The sequence below is a fragment of the Triturus cristatus genome, chromosome 6 (assembly GCF_964204655.1).
Source record: "Triturus cristatus chromosome 6, aTriCri1.1, whole genome shotgun sequence".
NCBI classification, from domain to species: domain Eukaryota; kingdom Metazoa; phylum Chordata; class Amphibia; order Caudata; family Salamandridae; genus Triturus; species Triturus cristatus.
Window position 1 is genome coordinate 785,944,254 of NC_140589.1, and position 26,602 is coordinate 785,970,855.

At 45.9% G+C, this 26,602-nt stretch overlaps 1 protein-coding gene across 6 annotated transcripts in view; it reads left to right on the forward strand.

Annotated features, from left to right (window-relative positions):
• Window positions 1-26,602, forward strand: part of AK9 (adenylate kinase 9) — a 1,219,082-nt gene that overhangs the window by 466,805 nt on the left and 725,675 nt on the right. For all 6 annotated transcript variants that reach the window (XM_085611347.1, XM_085611348.1, XM_085611351.1 and 3 more), the window contains exons 19-20: window positions 4,251-4,365; window positions 21,901-21,983. In XM_085611347.1, the coding sequence (XP_085467473.1) occupies window positions 4,251-4,365; window positions 21,901-21,983 (198 nt within the window). The remainder of the gene's footprint in view (window positions 1-4,250; window positions 4,366-21,900; window positions 21,984-26,602) is intronic.

The following is a 26,602-nucleotide window of genomic DNA, read 5'->3' on the forward strand; positions in this document are numbered from 1 at the left end:
TTCTCAGAGTTATGGCTATAGCCACATCCTTGTAAGCTTGGGACATCTAGCCAGATGTGCCTCCAAAAAGGGAAGAGTCACAACAAGGACTTCCCTTTATGATTATTGCATCTTTTTTTTATGATTATTTCAGTAGAGAAAATTCTGTTCAAAGCCTAATGGATCAGATGCTGTTAAGTTCATACTACAAATGGGAAAAGGTTATAAGCTAACTGTATGCCTTTTACAGGAGTGCATTTATTGAAATTTTGGAACGTATATCTGCTAAAAAACAACTAGACATATGTGTTTCATATTGACGCATTTACATTGAATTATGCAGCAATTCGGGACACAATTTTAATTTGGAAAAGTTGTAGATGTGGGTATTTGAAAAGTAGTTCAGAACTAGCCTGGTAATGCAAAGTAAGTCAAACCTTGCCTGGTAATACCTTGTTCGACTTTTCATATTGGAATGTAGGTTTTAGGTTGAGTAACATGGGAATTTCAGGATAACGGAAGTTAGCTAATTAATTACAAAGTCTCTCGTTCAAGTTTGTAGGTGATTGTTTTTGGGATTTCTGAAATCCCACTCCAGCGTCTTACAAACTAAGAGGATCCAATTTGTTAGTCGGAATAGTGGAGTAAAGATAATCTTTAGATATAATGTCGACATAAAAGTGAATGATAATTGGACTTACATGGCTTGAAAAGTTGGAGTTTACCTTTGATTGAGTAACATAGTTTAGTATGTGTAGGGAAATCACTTGTTGGATGCAGATTTTATCTGCTGTTATATATTCAACAGATATATACAGCAGAAGATGCTCCATTTAAAACTAGCCACATTGACGGCTATTGTCATGCATCTCTAATTTGTGTTGGATATTTAAAACAGCTCTGGGCCCTCTTAATTCAGATGGGGCCTGTAACAAGAGTTATCTGACACATCAGATAATCCAGATCCACAGTAAATCCTCCAGAGTTAATAATGCCTCTGCTATCACTAACTCCAGGGGGGAAAGCTACTGGGCCAAACTCTTGGCTTTCAGACTGAGACTCCAAGTCATGGAGTAATCAGAGAGTATTTACCACCTGGAGAGAAGTGAAAAAGTATAACACTACTAGTTAGTTCCATATTGTTTTAAGATCAATTCTGACTTTGTTAGGTCTGTGTTTATAGCTAAAAAGCAGATATTCAAGGTTTGAAATCTTCTTACTTGCCAACCCCACCCTTTGATAGATTATTAGCTCCTGGATCCTGGGTACCAACTTATTTATTGGTTGGAAACACTGACTCTTAAAATGGGATTTTGGCAATGGGGGCCTTATATAAAAAGATTACATTCAGAAAAAGGGATCCCAATTTGCACCCTGAATTTTTGCAAATAGAATCTGATTAAGCTAACCGACCAGTCGTTTTGCAAAAAAAGGAATCAAAATGATTCGCAGACGGGACTGCCAAATTAATATTCTTTAGGCACATTGCAGTTTGTGACTCACTACTATTGGTTACAATACCTGTGATTGCCTTTAATAAAAGTATACTTTAGATTTTAAAAAATTGGGCCTGCATTGTCTTAAAAGTCTGTTAGATCTGGCCTCTGGTCCACTTCCTACTCCCGAACAAACGTTTCTTCTACATTCACAATGGTAAAGTCCTTTCCCCCTTGTGAATTGGTTACCACTGCAATTCAAGAGTTGGTAATATTTGAATGATTTGAGACGGATTACAATCACAAAACATTGATACATCTCATACTGATTCACAGTTTAAAGACTTAGAGTTCCGGAACCTGATGTCCAAAACATTTTTACAGACTAAAACACTCAGAATCGAAGTTTGTGACTAAAAACAGTTTTTTTGTAATATAATAATCCCATTTTAGGAATTTGTAAACTTTTAACAACTACTAAAATGGGATTCTGACCCCATAAGGATTCAGCTTTAGGAAGGGGTTGTGGCCATCTCGTCCAAAAATCAATTTGCAAAACATTAAAAGTTACAGACTCCCAGTTGTGTTGGCAACCTATTTGCAGAAGGGAAGTGGTGTACTTGGGACACCTTGCCCTTTGTGAAAGTTAAAAAATGTTTGTTTGGGAGTAGCTGTGTTCCAATGGACCACTGCCAACTCTCAAACACACTTTTGAAGTTTGGAAACCTTTTTTCTTATATACAGCCCCTTTTCGCTTAAGGAAAATTGGCCTGCTTTTTTAACAAATATTTACTTAAATGAAAAGTGGTGAGACACATGGTAGTCTTTTGACTTTTTCAGCCCACCATCCTTGTGTTTGTCTCCAATCAGAGAGAGTTGCAATTTGTAGCCTAACACATTAATATTCATGAGGTCGGTCGGATTCTGATCCACTCTGAATTAGAATTTCCCAAACAAATCAATTAGTACATATGTTTGTTTGGTAAAATTCTTTAATGATCGCAAAAATATTAGTCACAAATTGTGCCCTGTTTTTTGCAAAAAATAAATCATATATCTTGACCTAAAAGGGCAATCTACGTAAATGGTTTTGCAAGAATGTGCAACCCATCTGACCAGGGGCGATATGCCCCCGGCCCCCGCTTTAGCAGCTACACCGGGGTGGAGTTCTTGATGGGCCTCTTTTGTCTGCAACTCAGCAGACAAAAGCTCATAATTAACTTGAAATTAAGGAAGGGAGCGTCGGTGGTTGGGTGAGTGAAGGGATTGTCATGTGGATGTGTGAGTGAAAGGGTGGATGGATGGGTGAGTTCAAGGATGGATGAGTGAAAGAATGGATGGATACATGAAAGGTAGGGTGGATGTATGAGTGAAAGAAAGGATGGATGACTGAGTGAGTGAAAGGGAGAGTGGTTGGATGGATAAAAAGGTGAGTATACAAATGAGTTTAAAGGGTGGATGGATGATGAAAGAGAGGATGGATTATGAGTGAGTAAGTGAGTGAGTGAAAGGATGAATGACTGAGTGAAGGGATGGATGAGTGAAAGAGAGGACGGACGGATGGATGAATGGATGGACCACGTGAAAGGGTGACAGGATGAGCAGATGGATGGATGAGTGAAGGGATGGATAGAGGGGCATTGTAAACCCCTGCGTTAGCAACAACAGCTTGGTTGAATTTCGTGATGGGCATATTCTATCTTTAACTCTGCAACAAAGGCTCATAATTAATGTGAAATGGAGTGAGTGAAAGGATGGATGTATCGATGTATGTATAGATGGATGTGTGTGTGAATGGGTGGATGGATGGGTGAATAAATAGGTGGATGGATTGATGGATTGGTTAATCATTGGAAAGATGGATGTAAGAATGGATGAGTGAAAGGATGGATGGATAAAAGGTGGAATGATGGAGGAATGAAATAAAGTCTGGATAAGTGAAAGGCATGGTAGATGGATGGATGAAAGGTTGGATAGATGGATGAGTGAAAGCTTGGATGGAGGAGAGAAAGAAAGGATGACTGAGTGAAAGGGGGGATGAATGGATGGATGAGTGAAAGCATGGATGGATGAGTGAGTGACAGGATCGATGGATGAGTGGAAGGATAAGTGGATAGATGAATGGTAGCAGCATTGCTACAACACGGGTGGAGGTGGAGTTCTGTATGGGCCTCTTCTGTCTTCAACTCGGCAGACAAAGGCTCATAATTAAAGTGAAAGGGAGAGTGGGTGAGTGAGTGAAAGGATGGATGGATGAATGGATGGATGTCTGAACGAAAGAGTGAATGAATGGGTGAGTGACAGGGTGGATCAGTGGAAAAGTAGATGAATGAGTGAAAGGATAGATGAGTGAAAGAATGGTTGGATGAGTGAAAGGGAGGGTGGATGTTTGGATGGCTAAAATGGTGAATGGATGGGGAGTTAAAGGGTGGATGGATGGACAAGTGAAATGGTGCATAAGTGACAGGATGGATGGATGGATGAGTGAAAGGTTGGATGTAAGGATGGATGTGTGAAAGAATCGATGATTGATGAAAAGTATGGTGAATGGATGGAAGGATGAGTGAAAGTGTGGATTGATGAGTGAGTGGATGGATGGATCAGTGAAAGTGTAAAGGGATGGATGCATTTTTGGATGGATGGGTGGGTGGGTAGAAGGATGGACAGCTGAATAAAAGGGTGGATGGAAGGGTTCAGGAGTGTGCTGTGTAATTTTCTTTTGTTTGTTACTAAATTGCACAAGCAAATAAATGTATAGAAAGATGGAGATGTTTTGCGATATGGTCTCTGAAAATTATGCCAATGCACTTTATTGCTATTTTTATTATATTGCAGGCAAGTTTTTACTCAACAGACTGTATCTTCAGAACTACGATGATATTAATTTGAAGCTTTTACAAAGGCTTGAGAAGGAAAAAGAAGATATGGAAAAAGAAATTGAAGAAGCAAGGTAGGTTCATGTTCAGACCCAATATTTATGAATTGTAGTTGTTTGTATTCTTTTTCATAATATTTTTGCATATTTTAATTCTATTGTGGGGTAATTTTCTCCATGTCACATTGTTCTTTGGTTAGCATTAGCACCATAACACGCCTACTGCTGTCAACTATGAAGCTGGCTCTTTATATGGTATACCAGAAAGAGTTATACTGTGCAAAGAGTCCAGGTACACTTTATAAGTGAACAGGGGCTTGCTCTAGCAATACCAGTGTGCTCTCTTAGGAGATGGTGTGGTTGAGCAGCCTTAGGCTTATCATAGAAGAGTGTTAGGTATCTGCAGCACACACACAGTCACTAAATGATGCACGTGACTCAATAGGGAAATCCATACCAATTTATAAAAATTACACGTATCTGTATATAATATTTGGCACCAAAATCATTATGATCCGGTAAGTAAGTTTCGAGATAGAAATATTTAAAGTGTTCAAAAGTCGACGCAATGCAATTTTTAGAGGCGGCATCTCCGGTACCGTCCTGGATTGGATAAAATCTTTCCTCATCAACCGCAGACAAGCGGTTACCCTTAGTACTTTCCCTTCAGCAGAACGCAACATAGCAACAGGAGTTCCACAGGGCTCAACCTTGAGCCCACTGTTATTCAACGTTTACATGACCCCACTCATCTCCCTGATAGAATCCTTTGGGATTGAAGTTACGTCCTACGCAGACGATACCCAAATGATCCTTTCCCTGGATAACAACTCCACAATGACCGAACTTAACTTCAAACACTGCTTAACCGCAGTCATCCAGTGGATGAGAGATAACCATCTTGGATGCAACATAGACAAAACTGAAATTCTCCCTAGGGAAAAATGTCCTATTCCAGCTTTGTAAATGGTGGCCAGAAGGAACATCACCCCCACCTGATACACTCAAGGTAGCCAAAAATGTAGGAGTAAAATTTGACACTACACTCTCATTCCTTCTACACGCCACGGGAGTAGCAGGGACCTGCTTCAGCCTTATTAAATCTCTAAAAGAATTCTTTGATCTAATTCCACTAACGGCAAGAAAATCAGTGGCAGTCGCCTTGATACTCTCGCGTCTTGACTACTGCAATAGCCTTTTGGCAGGAGCCAACAAATCTACCTTAAAAAAGCTACAAGTTGTCCAACATGCCGCGGCTCGATTAGTTCTCAAACTCCCACGAAGATCTTCGGCATCTGCGGCATTACAAGCCCTTCACTGGCTCCCGGTGCATAAAAGAATTCTTTTTAAAATCCTCCTAATCACCTACAGAGCCAGGCATAAACTAGGACCCAAGTATCTCTCGGCACGGTTCACTCCCTATACCACAACTAGGACTCTCAGGTCCTCATCTGCCAACCTCCTCAAACCACCTACTTTTAAATATAAAACTAGGGGCGGTAGAACAGTGGCTGTTTTAGGAACCAAAGCTTGGAACCTACTACCACCCCTTTGAGATTGCTGAATACAGAAACACAATTCAGAAGGCCCTGAAGACTTGGATATTCAGCACCCCAGACAAATTGTGCCATTCCCTTATTTAGTAACCTTAGGGCCCCCCCTTACCTCTGAATACTCAGCTCTAGGATGCTCCTTGCGGAGTGGCAGGATGCGCTATATAAATACCACCTAACATTACATTATATTCTATAGAGAAATAAAAAATACTGCATACAAGTTCTTCACAGCGACTTTCAAGACCAATCTCCTGGACTTAAGGTGAGCATGGAGCAAGGTCCAAGGCAGCACCAACAGGTCACCTCGGGCGGTACTAGGGCAACCAGGTGCAAAGGCGAAATACAGCTTAGGGTGACCTGCTGAAGTCAATGGGGATCGGTCCAGTCACAAAGAGGCGCAGGTTTGGACTGGGGGAGCAGTCTGGCTGAACCAACAGGGGGTGCCCAAGTCTCACAATGCTCGGGATGTGGGAGCACCTTTGGTCCTCATCTCCTGGATCCGGGGCCCTGCTGCAGAGATGTCGTGAGGCATTGGGTTTTTGTCACCAGAGACACTCGCAGTAGCGGGGGCCTGCACAAAGAGGCTGCAGGTGGTGTCTGGAAGTCCACAGCTGGGAGACCAAAGGTGGGCTTTGAGTCTGGAGGGTCTGGGGACCATGCTGGCCTCGTAGGCCCACCTCAACTCGGGCTAGGTTTCATGAGTGCAGTGGTGCTTTCCGGTGTCATATTTTTGGCAGTCCGTAGTCCTCGCAGCTCTTCCGGGGTGGCCGCAGGATGCAGGGGAGTTGCTCCACTACTCCACAGGAGTTCCTGGGTCTCAGTTGAAGGCTGGAAGTCCTCCCAGGCTTTTGGAGGCACAGGCAGCTGCAGGACCAGTCGTTTTTGGCACAATTATCGAGGACAGGAGACAGGCCAGCAGGATTGGCGCCAAGTCATTTGCTGGTCTTCTATTCTTGCGACTCTTCAGCGCCCATCTTCTTCTTTCAGGTTGGCAGGATATGCCTTTCTGGTGCCAGGGGCTCCCCTAAATACTAAATTTAGGGGTATTAGCAGAGTGTAGGTAGGCGGAGGAAACCACACTCAGAACAGAGGAGGCCCGGGGGATGCGCAAACACCCGATCTCCATGCCCTGGGCCATGTTAATGCACGCTTTCGCACAGGAAACAGCGGCTGTGGCGAGTTCAAGACTGATTGACCCCCCGGGAGCGCCCACGACTCCGGAGCCCACCCCGGGTAATGCGCAGGCAGTCCAAGCACCCGGTGACTCGCAGAGGCAGACACCACAGGTCCCACCGCCAGGTCCCTCATAGGCTATGATCGGTGCTCCCTTGCCCCCCTTCCCTCCTCCGCATCCGTGACCACCCCGACTTTATCCCACACGATGGTCCAGCTCTCAAGCGCACAGCTACAAGTATTCCTGATAGGCGACATAGTGCACCCCTTTTCCCTAGTTCTCTGTCCCCGGTTAGTTAACGGTTAGCTAACGGCTGCAACCCTATAGCCCCTACGACGCCCCTTGCAGGGGTTCACTCACATTGCACGGCACCCAAGCGACGAGGCGATCACTGCGCGCTCCAGTAGGGCATACCCAGAGGCTGGTCCCGGACACATACGTGCAGCCCCACTCAGGGTAGAGGCGAGTGGCCTGAGGGCCCACGAGACTGAGAGACCGAAAGGGCTGTGACTGGGCGCTCCTGATATGTAAGCCTCTATGATAATGGCGCTATCGCCTGTGCTTGTGTGTATAATTGATTATAAATGCCAATAAAAAATGTTTTACAAAAAAATAAGCAGAGTGTAGGCTAGTAGCCAATGGGCTACTTACCCCTAGTGTCACTACACCCCCTATTTGACCACTTCCTGTGGGAAGTTGGCATAACCCTGTCCCAGAGTTCTTAATTCTGCTATCACAGAGATGGCAGAATCTGAAATATAATGTCCACATCAGGTAGCCAACCTTAGGCGTGGAACTAGCCTGAGGGTAAACACGCCTCTCTGACTACTAACTTTCCAGCCTGTCCAGGCGCCAAATGGGCCCTGGCCAGGGGAGTGGCATCCCTCAGAGGGAAGCCAGGTTAACATACCAAAGGCTGCAGGCTTTTTCAAGCCCCTTGCCTTGGAATGCTAATTTACAGGTCATCATGCAGGAAGGGGGTATAAAGCACCCTCTGCTGCAGCAAGCTTTATTATTGACCTCCTGAGAGTGTTGGCCCTCACCCCTGGGGGTTAGAAACTCATCTGTGGTGGCAGGCTGTCATCCAGCACATTAGTAGTTTGTAGGTTTTCAGGGGGCACCTCTAAGGTGCCCTCTGGTTGCATGTAGTGATAAATCCATCACTGGGATCAGTGTAGGTTTATTAATACACAATGTTTGATATCAAACATCTTTGGTTTCAGTAAAGCCATCATGTAGCTGGGGAACACGTTTTCTTCAGTGTCCAGCACATGTACTTAAAATGGCTTCCCTTGTCACTTGTACTGGCAGCAATCAATTCAACTGGCCAGCACAGGGGTTTGTCTGCTCAGGTAGGTATGTCCACACATGCGGAATAGTGCACCCTGCCTTAGGGCTCTAAGGCCTTTTGTAGGGGTGATTTACCTATACTGCATGCAGTGCTTTCAAGCATGGCACACAGGGCTATGTGCCATGTCGTGTTTTTACTTTTGTCTGCACCAAGAAACGCACCCTGCAATTACAGTCTGCATGTGTTAGGTGAGGGGGCCCCTTAGGGTGGCACAATGAGTGCTACAGTCTTGGGGACCCTCTTTGGTACCCAAGCCCTATGTGCCTGGGGTACCATTTACTAGAGACATACGGGGGCAAAGGTATTGCCAATTGGGGTAACAATTGTATAGATCCGATAGCACCTTTTAGCTGCAGATGCCTTACTTTTGAATTTCCCAGGCATCAGGCTGGATCGGAAAACGTTTGCTTAGCAATACCCCTTGCAAGCGACATTGGGTGGCTCCATTCGGCTCCGTTGGCGTCGATAGCGTTGGTTATGACGTCGCTGTGCTTACATAGTCACCACCCAGGCGCGCGGACTTCAGTTCTTTTCTTTCCATGTCAGTTAAGTGGCGATCCGGGAAGAGCTACCCCTCTGCCGCTTTTTGGCAGGTGTTTATCTTGACTTTTGTTGACATTTTTGAGTACGACTTCGTGTGCGAGGGATGTATGGTAGGAACACAGGTTTTAACATGATGTCGGTTACCGATCCCCACCGCATTTCTCTTTGGTGTCTTGAATGCGATCACGATTCGAAGTCGTGTTCAGACTGTCAGACGATTGCTCTGAAGACCTTGAGGGAGCAGGCAATGAAGTTGCTCACGGGATGGCAGTCAACACCGTTAAGCGGGACTCCGAGGAGGTCACGGTCCCATTCGAGGAAGAGGAGGTTGCGGGATCGCTCACAGAGCCCTAAGTCCTCTTCCTCCTATTCAAGGTCATCTGGACACTTGGGGAAGAGGCACAAGAAGAAGAAGAAGTCCAAACAGACTTTGACTTCATCTCAACTGGCGTCCGTTGTCGAGAGAGGTAAGGAGCACCGACACTCTAGGCACGGTTCTCCGGAGCCGGAGCCTGAGTCGACTTCGCGCCTCCCTCCCTTTCCGGGATCCAGAGTGACTCCCGCTCAAATTAATGATCTTTATGAGGCCATGCACCACGTGTTTGAGTGGTACGACCCCGTTGGTGAGCCCTTGGGCCCCGCGGCGTCAGATGGGGCCCCATCGGGTTCCACGCTGTCGGCTTCAGCCACGGCGCCGGTGGGGCCTCAGGGATCTGATCCCGGATCCGGTTTGAAGCAGTCGTGCCAACGTGACCTTCCCCGGCATCAAACCCAAAATCAGTGCCTGCGACGTTGCCAGCGCCCATTGGTGGCGTAAGCCCCATCCTCACCCCCAATGACACGGAGCCGGAATGGCGTCGATCGACGCCGATTCTGACGGTGAAAGAACCCAGGGGGTTCTTTGTTGTCGCCTGACCACTTTGCTGGGCTCAGGAGAGGAATGGGAGGAGTCTGGAGCCCCATTAGAGAACTAGGATATCTCTGAGGAGACTATGGACTGGTATGGGGAACTTGGGGAAGACAGTAGTCTGGATATTTCCCAATACACTGGCATGCTCTCTCCACCTCCAGTGGCTACGGAGGAGGGGGCGTCCTATGCCATGGTGGTTAAGAGGGCAGCTGAGGTCCTTGGACTAGAGCTGTCCTCAGTGCAGGTCAGGACTAATCTCCTGACCAAAGTGCTTCAACCTGGGACTTCCACCTCTGAACCCCTTTTGCCCTTTAATGAGGCACTTACGGACGTCCTTATAGGAACATGGTCCAAGCCTAGCACAGGGGCTCCTGTGAATAGGACGATTTCACGCCGCCATCGCCCAGCTCAGGGCGACCCAAAGTTTCTCAGCCAACACCCCACCCCAGAAAGTTTAGTGGTGCAGGCTTCTACTTTCCAGGGCGCATTCCCTTCTGCCCCTACGGATAGGAAATCCAAGAGACTGGAATCATTTCAGAAGAAGATGTTTCTTCCTCCAGTCTGGCATTGTGGTTGGTGAATACCGTATGCTTATTGTGTCATTTCTCCCATTCTCTTTGGGAGATGATTGCACAGGTGCTGCCACAAGTCTCAGAGGAGGCCCGGGCTGTGCTCTTCCAAGCTGTCAAGGACAAGAGAGATGCAGCAAAATTCGCCATATGGTGTGGTTTGGATACAATCGATTTGCTGGGCTGATCAATTTCAATGACAGTGGCCTTGAGGCGCCACGCCTCGCTTCATACAACCGGCTTCTTGGGTATGCCAGTCCAATATGATGGACATGCCCTTTGATAGAACCCGCCTTTTTGGGGAAAAGGCAGCCTCGCCCTGGTCAGGTTCAAGGACTCTCGAACTATGGCCAGATCCTTTGGACTCTCCTCCACGCCTCGTGGTCAGTCTTGCTTTTGCCCCTTTTGTGGCAACAGAAGGGGTTTCCAGCTGTGTCAGCCCTATCCTAGCTACCGTCCCGCTCAGACTACCCAAGCCGTGCGTGGACGAGGTTCATTCCGTCCTTGGAATGGAGGCCAGAAGTCGTCGGCCACACTGCCCCCAGCAGCCGCAGCCTCCAAGCACTCCTAGGCTGATTCTGCAGGACCACACTACTCCAGTGGGTGGGAGAATTCGTCATCATCTCCACCGCTGGAGATCTATAACAACAGACAAGTGGGTCTTGCAGATCGTCCAGGATGGCTATTCTTTTCCTCCTACTATTCCACCAACTCAGGAACGGCTGGCTGAGGGTCATTTGAAGTTTCTCCAAGAGGAAGTTACAGCCCTTTTGGCCAAGAGAGCTATAGAAAGGGTCCCAGCTTCAGAAGTAGGTGGTGGCTGTTATTCCCGCTACTTTCTGATTCCGAAGAAGAACAAGGGGCTTCGGCCCATTTTGGATCTTTGTCCCGTCAATCTCTTCCCCAAAAAGGAGAAATTCAAAATGCTCACATTGGCTCAGGTCTTGTCTGCCCTAGACCAAGGAGACTGGATGGTGGCGTTGGTCCTGCAGGATGCATATTTTCACATTCCCATCCTACCTGGCCATAGAATTTACCTGCTGTTCAATATAGGCCTCAACCACTTTCAGTTTACAGTGCTCCCCTTCGGCCTTACCAGTGCCCCTCCGGTGTTCACCAAGGTGATGGTGGTGGTTGCAGCTCATTTGCGCAGGTTAGGGGTTTCAGTCTTTCCCTGCTTAGACGACTGGCTGTTGAAGGTGTCCTCGCCCCAGGTAGTCATCTCCCACCTTCAGACTACGGCAGACCTCTTGCATTAGCTGGGGTTCTCTATAAACGAGCCAAAGTCACACCTGACTCCTTTTCAGATGCTCCCTTTCATCGGAGCAGGTCTGGACGCAGTGCAGTTTCAGGCTTTTCCTCCTGAGCAGCGAGTCCAGGATATTTAGGTTATGATTCCGATATTTCAGCCTCTATCCTGGATTTCGGTGAGACTGAGGCTGTTGGGTCTCATGGCCTCCTGCATCCTGTTTGTAAGACACACCAGGTGGCGTATGTGGGCTCTGCAGTGGGAATTGAATTTCCAATGGGCACAGCATCCAGGAAGTCTCACCGACGTGGTTCAGATCTAGGAAGGAACTGTGAAGGATCTGCAGTCATGGTTAACGGACCGTGATTGGGTTAATAGCAGACCTCTCTCCCTTCCCCAACCAGATTTCACAGTCGTGACAGATGCGTCACTTCTGGGATGGGGCGGCCACATTAAAAGCATTTCTTCTCTCTGTCAAGGGGAAGTTCGTGCAGGTGTTCACGGACAACACCATCGCGATGTGGTACTGCAACAAGCACGGCGGGGTGAGGTCGTGGACCCTTTGTCGAGAAGCCCTGCAGCTCTGGGCATGGCTGGAACAGCAGGTAATAACCCTGGGGATTCAACACCTTGCAGGTTCTCTGAACGCCAAGGTGGACGATCTCAGCCGACTATGCCTTCAGGATCACAAATGGCGTCTCCAGTCAGAGGTGGCGCAAGGTCTCTTTCAGCAGTGGGGAGAACCTTGGTTAGATGTGTTCGATGTGTTTTCCTCTGAAGAGAACATGCAATGTCAGCAGTACTGCCTTTCTGCCCATACCACTCCTGCCCAGGGTTCTGAAGAATATCAGGAGCAACCAGGCCCAAGTCATCCTTGTGGAGCTGAAATGGGCAAGGAGAGTCTGGTATCCAGAGCTTCTGAGCAGGAGTGTCGATCCTCCGATCAGGCTGCCTCTTCGAGAGGATCTTCTGTTGCAGCAGCTGGGGAGGGTTCTCCATCCGAACTTGACAACTCTGCGCCTCCATGCATGGAGATTGAGCGGTGGCAGTTGATGTCTTTTTGCCTTCCTCCCGAAGTCTGTAATGTTCTTTTGGTGGCCAGGCGGCCCTCCACTAAGTGGGCATACGACTGCCGTTGGCAGAAATTTGTATTAAACTGTACAGAAAGGCCTATTGACCCTCTTTCTGCTCCTCTTTTACTGTCCTTTTGTTCATTCTTGCCCAGCAGGGCTCTGCTTTGGGAACTCTCAAGGGTTACCTTTCTGCTCTGTCTGCTTTATTGCGGCTGCCAGACCAGCCTTCTCTCTTTAAATCTCCTGTTGTAAATAGATTTCTGAAAGGGTTGGTTCCTTTATTTCCACCTACACCCTTTGTTATGCCTCAATTGGAACTTAATTTGGTTCTCACTTATCTAATGTGCGCTCCTTTCGAGTCTTTGCAGAATTGTCCCCTCCGGCTGGTAACCATCAAAACAGCCTTCTTAGTGGCGATTACATCGGCCCGGAGAATGAGTGAATTGCAGACGTTATCCGGCTCACCTCCTTATCTTATGTCCTTTTCGCACCAGGGCATCATTCATACCAGAGGTTGTGACCCCATTTCATCTGGGCCAATCCATTACTTTGCCCACCTTCTTTGCTCCCCCACAACCCTCTAAGGAAGAGGAGCATCTCCACTGTCTGGACCCAAAAAGAGCGTTGTCGTTCTACCTTGACCGCCCAAAAGATTTCCGGGTGGATGATCAACTCTTTGTGGGGTTTGTGGGAGCAAAGAAGGGAAAGGCAGTGCAGGAAAGAACCATCTCTCGCTGGTTTGTTCTCTGCATTAAAATCTGTTATGTCTTGGTGAAGAAGGAGCCCCCTGAGGGATTCAGGGCCCATTCCACCAGGGAAATGGCTGCCACCATGGCCTTGGCTCGGGGTGTCCCAGTCCAAGACATCTGTCAGGCAGTGACGTGGGCACCGTTGCACACATTCGCAAAACAATATTGCCTTGATGGTCAAGTGTGCATGGAGGGGCACTTTGCCTGCTCAGTCCTGCAAGACTTTTTGGTCTAGTTCATGAGTCCGCAACCCACCGCCGGGATTGTATGGCTCGGGTATCTGATTCAAGGGTAAGGAATCTGCAGCTAGAAGTCTCTATCAGATGAACAAGTTACTTACCCTCAGTAACGCATTATCTGGTAGAGACTCTATCTAGCTGCAGATTCCTTACAGCCCCACCCATGCCTCCCCGCTTTGCGGACTGATGGAGCAGGTTTAGGGTTTCTCCCTTTTCAGGGCCCCAGTTTTGCACACGTTTATGTTAGTCACTTAGTGGCTCTACGTTTCTGGCATGGAAAAACGAAAAGCACTGTCATCCGCACACTTGGGTGGCACCTATGTAGGCACTGCAACATCATAACCAACGCCAACGACGTCACGCAGAGCCAAATGGAGCCAACCGACATCGCGAGCAAGGGGTATTGCTCAGCAAAAGTTTCCAGATCCAGCCTGACGCCTGGGAAATTCAAAGGTAAGGAATATTCAGCTAGATATAGTCTCTACCAGATAATGCGTTACCGAAGGTAAGTAACTTGTTCTTTAGGGAAAGAGATCTGGCTTTGTGGATCTGGAGAGCAGGAACTCAGTGCACTTCCAGTCAAAACTGCATTGAATACCAGGCAAAAAGTTGGGGGTGACCATGTCAAAAAGGGGCTCTTTCCTACAGATTCAAACAAGGAAAATATTAACCCAAGTTTCCTTGCATGTTACAACAATAAGGCTGTCAATACGAGTAGCCCAGTAATCGGTATGATATTTATCACACCTGATAAAGTTTGACTTCACTAAGTCAGAATTTATTGGGTGCAATAAATGCCAATCAACATTGAGTTTTTAGGAATAACATGCTGAAGTTGATGTATATCGCACCAAATCTGCATGTTCAGGTAAGTACTGATATATAGATAGGTTCGACCTGCTGATATTAATCATATTAAACGCAAAACTGTGCAGCATGCGGTGATAGATGTTACCACATCCATCTTGATTAACCAGGCTACTCGTAAGGACAGCCTTAAACTAGGCAGCATGGCCTACTGTCTATATCATATTCCTCTTGGTTATTGTCCATATGAGGAATATTGATTGAACTTCATTAGAAGAACTTGAAGGCTTTTGCTAGCATTAGCTTTAATATAACAATAGCTGCTGGAATTGCTTCTGTGTTTCATACTACTTGGTGACTGTCATTCATGAGCATTTCCGTAACTTACATTCCAATGACGAGCAGATAACATTTTTTAGCCAGAGTTTTACTTTGTGTTCTGCGTTGGTATTTGGCTGTTAGATAAACTATAGTCTCTCTTTCCATAGATTGACTGCATATCAGCAGGTTGGCTAAACGTTTGCTGGCCTTATAGCCAGCTGTTATTTTCTGGCACAACAGCATGAATCTAATAACATTTTGCAACTTGGTCAGGGATGTATGTAAGATTGTTTTTTGTGGTATTTGCGGCAGTGTCTATGGGTTTATGGATGTGTGCCTAAAGCTTGGGTGTAATAGGTGTGGGTATGCAATACTTGGGTGTAATAGGAGTGGTATGCAATGGTGTGTGAATATTTAAGTAGCGGTGTGGGGTAGTCTTTGTGCCTGTTCGGTGATTGTGGGTGTGCATGGCTGATGAGAAATAGTCAGATGGCTATTGCTTGATAGACTGATGAAAGTTCTATGGAGTGACTGACATAGTCGGCTGAATGCTGTGCTGTAGGCTTTTTGTTATTGTGGATTTAGATGTGTGAGAAGAGGCATGGTGGTTTGTTGTTAGATGTGTCAATTGTGGGGCTAAGCATGGTAGATCATTTGATAAAAGGCTACTTCATTGAAGAGTGGGGTGCGTGTTGGTTGATCATTACCAGATGTGTAACATAGAGTGGATATGTGGAACAGTGTGGAGTTTGTGTATGGAGCTAGTGGGAAGAAACATTTAGGATGTCTGCAAAGGAGTGTGTGCAGTGCGCTGATGGTGGTGGGGATGTTTTGTTGTTTATTGTTGGTGCTTTTTTGATGCAGTGAGTTGTGGCATTTATTTGAAATTGTTTACTGGTTGTGGCTTAATACAGTTGAAATGAATCTTGAAATGTATGGGAGAATTTAGAGACAAGTACCTAAAGAACAAGTTACTTACCTTCAATAACTCCTTTTCTGGTAGAGATTCTATCTAATCTCAGATTCCTCATCTTTTGAATACCTCCAGGCTTCAGACTGGATACGGAAACTTTTTCATAGCAATGTACTCCAGCGTCGTGCAGCATCATGGTTTTGCGTGCAACTCCATCTCGTGCGGCTGTGATGTCTGCTTCCTTACATATATATCACCTGCTCCCACTAGCTTCAGTTTCTTTTTGTCCTCCGCCCATATCAACAGACATGGAGCCTTAGGAAACATAATTTCAATGTTTATGTTTACCATACATTTTTTTGTGTGCAGATACCCAGAATTGTAAATATATACCAACATAAGACTCCACATGAGTCCCTTCCACGGAACGGGGATGTGGGAGGGTAGGTGAGGAATCTGCAGTTAGATAGAATCTCTACTAGAAAAGGCGCTACCGAAGGTAAGTACCTTATTCTTTAGATAGAGACTTCTAACCGCATATTCATCACCTTTTGAATAGACATCACTACAATACCTCCCAGGTGGTGGGTATGTGGTCTGACTCAAATTAGGAAATCTTGCAGGACAGATCTGGCAAATTGCTCTTCTTTCGTGACTTAACTATCTAAACAATAATGGAGGCTGTTTTCAAGTCAGTCAATAACAGATCTTAATGCATAAGACAATCCACCTAGAAAATTTTCTTTTTTGTACTGCCTTACCCTTTTTTTACTCCTGAAAATCAGACAAAAAGTTATTAATTCTGTCAAAATTCTCCAGTTCTCTCTAAATAAAAACGGAGATCTCTCTTGGGATTAAGACGATGCACTGGTTCATCTTCCTTTGTAGGATGAGGCGGTGCATAAAAAGATGACAAAGTAATGGATTATCCCACATGAAAAGGCGTAACTACTTTAGGAAGGGGTGCTACTCTCATTCATAGGACCAACTTATCAGGAAAAAAGGAAACATAAGGAGACACTGATGACAAAGCCTGACGTTCACTTACTAGCCTAGCAGACATAATGGCTATAAAAAACACTATTTTCAGAGTCAACAAACACAAAGAACAACTGTGCAGGGATCAAAAGGTAATCATTTTAGATAAGTTAAAACTAGATTCAAATCATTATAAAAGGGTCCAGAGGAAACATATGGACCAACTCCTTCAAAAAACAAACCACAATACATGATTTTAAATAATGACAGTTCATCCAGTAAATGTAAGAAAGCCAAAAGGGCTGCTAAATAAGCTTTAACTGTAGCTGCAGCCAGACCTTGCTGAGCCAGTGATCAACAAAACAATAAAATATCAAAAAGGGAAGCTTGTAAGGATTGGCTCTGACATGAGGCACACCACACCACACCACAAACGTATTCCAGCGCCCATAATCAACAGTCTTTTTAGACAGGCATCTGGTTGCCACGATTACACCAACAAACAACTTGTGGAGGAAGATCATATGTTAATAACTGTCTCCGCTCAATCTCTAAGCATGGAGTTGTCACCCACTCGGTCTTAAGTGCATAACCCAACCTTGCTGCTGTGACAGGAAGTCCTCTGAAGAGGCAGCAAATTAGAGGACTGATGCTCATGGCCAGAAGTTATGGATACCACACTCTCCTCACTCTGTCTGGAGCACCAGGGTGACTTGGGCCCTGTCTCTTTGAGCTTCTTGAGCACACTCTGGGAAGGACAGGTAGTGGCAGAGAGGCATATAGGAGCCCTAAGCCTCCAATGCCCAACATTCTCACCACTGCTGCACGTTCTCTGCAGTGGTGAATAGATTGAGCCAGGGTTCTCCCCATTTCTGGAATTCAGCCTGTGCCACCTCCGAGAGCAAATGCTATTTGTTTACTGCTCGATATCGTTGGCTGAGTTTGTCCACTCTGACATTTAAAGATCCCACCACTTGTTGGACAATCAAAGATATGCTCTGATAGCTCAGCCACTCCCAAAGATGAAGAGCTTCTAGACACAGAACCCATGAACCCAGTCAGCCCTGTTTATTGCAATACCACATGACAGTTCTATTGTCCGGGAGACCTTCACTTGTTGCCCTTTGATCCTTGGTAGAAAAGCTTTTAAGGTCAATCAGATCACCCAAAGCTCTGATATATTTATGTAAAGATGAGCTTCGGCTGGGAACCAAAGTCCTTTGATTGCCACCACCCTCAGATAACCTCCCCAACCCAGAAAAAACGCATCCGTCACAGCAGTCAGCTTTGGGTGGGGCAATGAGAGGGGTTTGCTGCTAGTTCAATTGCTAGTCTAGTAGCTACCACTAGAGTTCTTTTGCTGTCTCTTCCAACACCTGAATTAAAGCTGATAGATTGATTTAAATTGTCATTAGTGTTTTTAGAACACTTTATAGACAATTGTCTAAATAAACTTATTTTCTACCTACCTACCTACCTGATAGATTTCCTTGGTGTTGAGCCCACATGTGCCACCTGGCATGGTCCACAAGCAGGATGCAGGAGGTCAGAGGCCCAGAAGCCTCAGAGCCACTCCTACTTAAATCCAGGCTGCAGGCTGAAACATCAAGATCCTATCTTGAATTTCCTGCATTAGACGAGGCTGAGGTATAGCTCAAAACCATGCCGTGTCCAGTATAGCTCCAATAAAAGGAAGTATTTGCAAAACAGTCAGGTGCAACTTTGGTACATTGGTTGTAAGATCTAAAGACATCAACAGGTTGGCAATCGTTTGAAGATGGTTGGCAACTGCTGGAGGTGAGCCCAACTTTAACAGCCAGTCATCGAGGTACAGACAGACTGGCATTCCCAACCTCCGCAGATGTGCTGTAACCACCTCCATCACCTTTGGGAACACCCGAGGTGCAATGGTTGGCCCAAAAAGGAAGAACGCAGAAACGGAAATGCTCCTGCCCCACCTGAAAATGCAGGTAAAATCTGTGAGATTGCAGAATAGGGATGTGAAAATACTCTTCCTGCAGATCTAACGCTACCATCTAGTCTCCTGAATCCAGGGCACATAGAACTTGGGCCAAAGTGAGCAATTTGAACTTGCCCATCCTCATAAAGACGTTCAGGGTGTCAAAGAAAATGGGGCAAAGACCCCTGACCTTTTTTTGTATTAGGTAATAACAGGAGTAACAACCAGCCCCTACTTGTGAAAGTGGAACTCTCTCTATTGCCCATTCACAAACATGACCTGAACTTCTGCCTGAAGAATTGTCATATTGTCCAAAAAACAGAAACTGTGGTGGTGGAGAAATGTTCAAAGGGAACATTTAAAAAGGGAGGACCCTTGTGCCATTATCTGGAGCACCCATTGTCTGAAGTTATGCTCCTCCAGGCTGGAAGATAATAAGTGATACAACCCTCAAGCGGCTGATCATGAGACATCAAGTTCAACTTAGAGAGGCTTTTAGGCCGTAGCAGGGGGGCCTGGAGTATGGGCAGATAATTGTGTTTGGGTGGTTGTATACTGTTTACCTGCTCCTCGACCACATCCTCTGAAGGCCTGGTTGTACTGCTGCACTGCTGGCATGTACTGTCTTGCCTCTGAAGGTGTGCTCTACCAAACCATTGAAAGGGGCAAAGTTGTTGAGTAAACTGGTGCACCGGAGGTGCTATACCTAAAGTGCGAGTAATCACTTTGCTCTTTTTACAACTCTCAAGGGCTGTATCTGCATAATCCCCAAACAATTGAAAGCCATCAAATGACATATCTATCAAAGAATCCTGGACATCTGTGGGAAAACCAGTTGAACTGATCCAAGCATGCCTTCTTATCACCACACTGTATGTAGTCAAGATTTAATAGAAAAGTTTTCAGCATCCTGCACATCTGTAACCAAACTTTGCAAGAATTTCCAAGTATCCTCCGGTATTGCCGGTAAAACATCAGCAACTCTATCCCACAAAGCATGAGAATATCGTTCCAACTGACAGGAAGTATTTACCTATTTGCAGATTGTAAGGCCAAACTCATTAAATAAAAAATCTTCATTGCCTATGCCTTCATCTATTTAGACTCCCAATCAGGCGGAGTAGTGTTAACCTCTTGTATAGGTAAAACTAGATCAAGAGTTTCTACTTCTCTGAATTACAGTCGCAAAGGATGATGTCTCTTCAGTAGCCATAATTGTGTAGGGGATGATAAACCTACATCAGGAGAAGGGTCAAGACCACTAGGATCTTGCAAATCCAGCAAAATATATAGTTTTGAGGACATTCTGCATCAAAAAGATACTCTTTCCATGAAATACCAGGTTCTGACCAAGCATACACCATAGTATAAGGCAACTGACCTTCAGAAGCCGATAAAACAATTGGATTCGCCATTGGCATCAGCGACGCCAATGCCAGCATCGTATGCCACCTCAAAAGAGGAACCTGTAGCATCAATTGCAGCACCAATGAGAATGAAGTCATAGGTTCCATATGCATTGATCCCAAGGTCGTCCGTCTCAAACCCGAAACAAGAGGCATAGTTTGCGTCAAGGGCGGATCTGTCGACATCTGACCAAACAGAGGCCTCCTCGGATCCTTGAACCCCGAAGCAATACCATAAGGATCTGGATTACACCAAAGATTGTGCCCATGGCTTTCTTAAGCTGTTTGAGCTGATCTAGTGTCCCCCCTTCATCCGCTGAAAGCTGAAAAGGAAAGGACGTTGGAGGAGTATCCCTAACTGGAGAGCAACTTTGAGTCAAAGTCCCCGGTACCTCGTGCAACCCCGAATGGTGGGAACGATGTGAGTGTTGACACACGGGAAAAGCATGCTTAGATTTCTCATACTTCTTATAGCTCTTCCTTGATTTCGGCAAATTTCTATCTTTTGACAGATCTGTCAATGGAGAACATGAACACTCTGATGACCTCTGCCAAGATCGACGAGCATTGGACATCAAACAGGACCAATTCTTTGAGTTCTTGAACTCCGCTACTGCTAGTTTAATTTCCCGTTCCTGAATTGCCTTATTTTTCATCTTGACACATGATGATCATAACTTTGGGACATGGCCAGAACCAAGACACCACAAACAGACATAATCGGGTCTGTGACCGACATCTGTCTGCTAAAGGTCATAGATGGTTTAAAACCTGAAGGTTTTAGTGACATCTTACAAACAAAAAAGTAATTTCTAGAAGTAATTAACCATTAACCAAACCTAATGACAATTGAAGCTCCAGAACCACATCAGTTGGTGCTGAAAGAAAGGAAGTGACGCCAGCGCGAGCAGGTGTCATATGTGTAGGGAATCTGACATCACAACTACACAAGATGAAGTCGCATGCAGAACCATAATGTTTCATGACGCCACCTGTCGACTCTGGAAGACATTGCAATGCAAACGTTTCCAGACTTAGTTTGATGCCTGGAGGTATTCAAAAAGTGAGGAATCTGCGGTTAGAAGTCTCTATCAGACACAACACTTTACATTATGTTGCTTCAAGTAACTTAAGTTAAGATTTCTTACTTTCATCCTTTTCATAGAGGCAAAAGCCAGCATAGGTTTTGGTGGGGAGTAGTATTTAGGCTTCACCTAAAGAAAGGCACTGTAACTCAGGAATTCGAAATAATATTCAACACTGAAAAACAAATTGTGCCATAGCATTTGCAGTGAAACCTTAAGAACATATCTTTGTTGAGGCACATTATATGTGAACTTTACTGCTACTTTTCTTTTCACCCAAACAGAGGGAACATAGCTGCTGTCTGTAGAACTAACACAATAGTTGCATGTTTGCCATTATATCCAAATGTATTATCTTTCCAAAGGTCTGTTCTCTTCAAGCTTTATGTGATATGCCCCTGTAAATGCCAAATTAAAAAAAATTACACAATCTGGTCACCCCAAAAAGAAACATTGGGAACTAGTGGAATGTGATATGATTTTTAAGACATGGGATCATGAATGACGCTGTAAATACAAATATTAGCGACTGTGTGACAAAGAAAAATTTAAAAAACTGATATTTAGAAATGATCGACTGTTAGTGAAATACTGTGCTTTGTAATCTTTTCTAGTGAGGGATCCTAATTTCTGATGAGCCTGCGTGGTACTGGTGAAATTACCTAAGGATACTAGCACAAAATCAGTTCATAATATCAAATAATAAACTGAATTGCGTTTATTTTAGGAGAGAACTGCGGTTACAAAGAGAAGAACATTTTAAACAAGAGCATGAGCAAGCATTAGAAACAGTTGAAGAAAAACCTGAAGGTACAATATTTTCAAATGGTCATTAACTGGGCCTCTGCGTGTTGCTCATATTTGTGAAATGTGTAATAGGTGAAACATAAATGCTGCATTGGGTATTTTCAATTCTCAGTGAGGTTGATCAAATCTTTCAATCACGTTGATGGTTATTTTTCTTTGAAAATGATTAGCTGTCCTCACCCAGTTTGAAGCCAAATAAATTGCAACTATGTGTGGTTGGTTGGTTGGCATGGCGTGCTGAGTAAAACTTGAATTTAGGGCCCGCTTTAGCGTTGGAGGGGCCAGTGCGACAATGTTTGTTGGCGCACCCCACAGGCCTCAGTGCCATCTTCCTACCCAGATTTCCTTATTACCACCCTCAAATGGTACTGCTCATCTCTCCTTAACCTCTCTCACATTTATTTACTTTAATTTATAGCGCTACTCATATCAATATAAAGTGACAGAGTGCTTTACATCACACGAACACACTTTATACATTGAACAAATGTGTAAATCAATGTATAGGAAATGTTACATAAGACAATGATGGCCACAGGGCTAGGAGTCTCATCACCCATGCTAGTACACGTTATATGTTAAGAGTGCTTCATCTGGAGAAATGAAGGTTTGGATTTACTAGGTATTCAATCAATACAGCGGAGTAACCAAAGTTGCTTTGCTGTGTTGTGTGAAAAGGAGAGAGCAGAACAGCGGTATCTATACTAAGATATGGCGCTGTTGCTCTTCTGCCTTGCGCTGGCCTACTGTCAGGTCCTCAAATCCTCGGAGACGTACGATGCTATATGGGTTCCACCTCCTGATAGCTCAAAAGGCCTGATTGGTATACACAGACACTATCGAGAGATCAGGTGAGGGAAGGAAAGGAAGGGGACAGCAGGGAGGGAGATCTGTGAAGACAAAACATATGCGGTTCAATACCTATAACCAATCTCTTCTGTGCACAGTGCAGTCAATGTCCCTTATCTTATCATAAACTTGTGCCCCCTTATACCTGTAAAGGAAAAGAACGTTGTCATTGAGATGAATAGCCTCTGAGAAGCCACTGGCTTGTCTTGTTCTATAATCGGAAGAGCACAGTTACAACATGTTCCACACAGAGATAATGATACAAGGAGATCGAGGAGGAGTTGTGCAACCAGACTTGTTACTATCAGGGCATACCTAGCACTCCACAGCCACCGCCCTCTGGGGTAAGGAGCTAACTTCCACGGAGCTCAACCAGACCCTGAGATGCAAGACGAGAAGTAAAACAGGACGTTAGCGATACCCTCTGTAGATTTCGAGAGCACCCACTGGTGTGTAGCTTATCAAAGAACCATTCCACTGAGACTACTCCTTATATAGCATGTCTAAGTTCGTAACTCTCAGATCCAACCTTAGCACCACCCGGTGCTAGCATCCAAAGGCAAAATATAGGGCACATAAAATGAGGCAATGTACCGGTCGTCTGGGGCCAAGCGGCATTGGAAGCATACAGCTCAGAACTCCAGAAAACCTATCTTTAGGTAAGTCACGCTACTGTTTCCGCCACAGCGGAGGGGACCTTCCTGGTCCAAAGCAAGGGGCAGTAAGTAGCAAGCCTGCATGAGTCGACTACGACTCGTCCAACAGGCCCGCACCGCTTCCCCCTGGCTTCAACAAAGTATTTCACTTCCACCCCTGTCGACCAAGGGCAGTGTCAGGCTAGCAAAAGGGAGGAGGAATCTCCCGTGCAACAGCGTCAGTTTCACAGTTAGGAGGAATGACTTCCTTCCCCCGTATAATCACAGACATTTATCACGAGAATCACAAGCTCAAAAAGCAGGTCGATATTCTGGTGCAACCGCACACCTACCAGTACTCGGCGTTTCGTCCATCCGACTGGAATCAGCAGCGCCGCTCTTCGGGAACCCGGAAGTATTTCTGGAGTCCCCGGATAGCGTCCTGACGTCAGCGCTGGCGTCCGGACAGCGGGAATCATGGGAAATGTAGTTTTTCTAGGTTCTCTGACGCGCTGGGGCTACGTAAGTCGTCAGTGGTCTTGGACGGCTACGGTGGCTCCTGACAGTACATCCCTCCCCCGAAGAACACTGACAGAGACAAGGTTTCGTAGGGAATCTTTTGTGGAACGCAACTGGAGCGTTGCACAACCCGAAGGGCATAACTAGGTATTCATATAGACCGAATCTGGTCTTAAACGCGGTCTTCCATTCGTCTCCGCTTCGCATGCGGACCAAATGGTACGCTCCTTTTAGATCCAAACGCATGTAGATCACTGCCTCCTTAACTTGTTCCAGCAAAACGTTGATGAGGGGCAACGGGTATCGGTTCTTGATGGTTACCGCGTTTAAGGAGCGATAGTCCACACACGCGCGGAGCTCGCCGTTTGCCTTCGGTATAAAAAATAACAGTGAGGCCGCTGGCGACTTGGAATCCCGTATAAACCCTAATTTCAAGTACTTATCCAAGTACTCGCGAAGGTGCTGTGTCTCGGGTTCGGTTAGTGCATACACTCTCCCGGTGGGAACGACAGCCCCTGGTTCAAGGTCTATCTGGCAGTCGTAAGACCGATGCGGGGGTAGTATCTCTGCCTCTTTCTCGTCGAATACCCCTGCATACTCCTGGTATTCATCTGGAAGACTTACTTCATGCTCTTCTGCGGTGGCAATGTGGTGGCATCGCGCCAGTGATGTCGCTGGATTGTCTTGATGAGGCGTACAATGTTTTTCGCAATATTGAGAAGCGAAACGAAGGGTTCTGGTCTCCCAATCTATTACAGGATTGTGAGTACGTAGCCAGGGCAATCCGAGTATCACCCCATATTGTGGGGCTTGGATGATGTTGAAATTCAAGCGTTCTACGTGGGTAGTTCTGGTCCTTACCCTGAGGTCCCCGGTGTGCCGACTGATGGGTCCAGATGATAACAGTCTCCCATCGACCGCAAACACGGCTTCTGGCGTGTCTTTCTCTAGCAAGGTGATCCCCATAGAGTCGGCCTGACGTTGGTCCATAAAACAGCCTGTAGCTCCAGAATCTATCATGGCTTGGACAATGTGCCATCTGTCTTGTAGTTCCACGCCTATCTCTAGATAGAGATGGTTGTTTTTTCCCACGGAATTGTTGTCAAGAGAAGGGATGACGACATGGCTTGAAGGGGTCCCTTCTGTCTTCTTCAAGCATGGTAGTTTTCCGACGGTGGCCCCGCAATGGTTGCCGCAGTTTTTCGATATTCCTCCCTCATGGGTCTCGAACGAAGAGTGCATTCCTTGAGGAAATGCCCCTTCTTGCCGCAGTAGAGGCACAGCCCTTTCTTCCTTCTATAATCGCGCTCCTCTGACGTCAAAGGTGCCCGAACTGCTCCTATTTCCATGGGCTCCGGCTTAGACCCAGAAGTGCTGTACGATGGGCGAGCTGAGTCTTCCCGATAACCTGGTCTATCTCTTTTCTTTTGTTCTCCTTTTCGTTCGCTCAACCTGTGGTCTAATCTTAATACCAACTGAATAAGTTCTTCACAGGAGTGAGGTTGTGGGTCAATTTGGGCCAACACATCCTTCATGTCTTCTTTTAGGCCCTGATGAAAAATGGCCGCTTGTTTAGCTTCAGGCCACTCCGTCTCAGTGACCAGGCGTCGGAAATCATTAAGATAGGCTATCAGCTCTCGGTTGCCTTGCTTTAAACTTAATAGTTCTCGGTCTGCGGAGAGAGTAGCCGCTCTGCGATTGAAGGTTCTTTCAAATGCCACCAGAAACGCCTCCCAATCGTACATCAGCGGATCGTCCCTTTTTACTAACGGAACTGCCCATTGTGTGGCGTTTCCGATTAAGTATGAAATTAGAAAGGCTACCCGGGACTGGTTAGACCCAAAGGCCTTGGGCCTACACGAGAAGTGTAGTAAGATTTGTGTAAGGAATACATGAACCTTACCCGGGTCCCCATTAAAGCGTTCAGGAGAGGCCAAAGGAATCGGGGTAGGGACTTCCACGACCACCGAAGGGAGGGCCGAACTTGAAGGAGTCCCTATGCTAAATGGGTTTCTCTGCATCCGATCTACTTGTGCCTGAAGCGCTGCTGTTTCTGCCCTAGAGGCGCTTAACTCGCTTTGCACGACGGCCAAGGCAGCCATCACATCGTCTAAGGTGGCCATGGCACCGTACGTCCGGGAGGATGTGTTTAATCTTGGTCTGCTGATTCTGTCAGGTCCTCAAATCCTCGGAGACGTACGATGCTATATGGGTTCCACCTCCTGATAGCTCAAAAGGCCTGATTGGTATACACAGACACTATCGAGAGATCAGGTGAGGGAAGGAAAGGAAGGGGACAGCAGGGAGGGAGATCTGTGAAGACAAAACATATGCGGTTCAATACCTATAACCAATCTCTTCTGTGCACAGTGCAGTCAATGTCCCTTATCTTATCATAGACTTGTGCCCCCTTATACCTGTAAAGGAAAAGAACGTTGTCATTGAGATGAATAGCCTCTGAGAAGCCACTGGCTTGTCTTGTTCTATAATCGGAAGAGCACAGTTACAACATGTTCCACACAGAGATAATGATACAGAGGAGATCGAGGAGGAGTTGTGCAACCAGACTTGTTACTATCAGGGCATACCTAGCACTCCACAGCCACCGCCCTCTGGGGT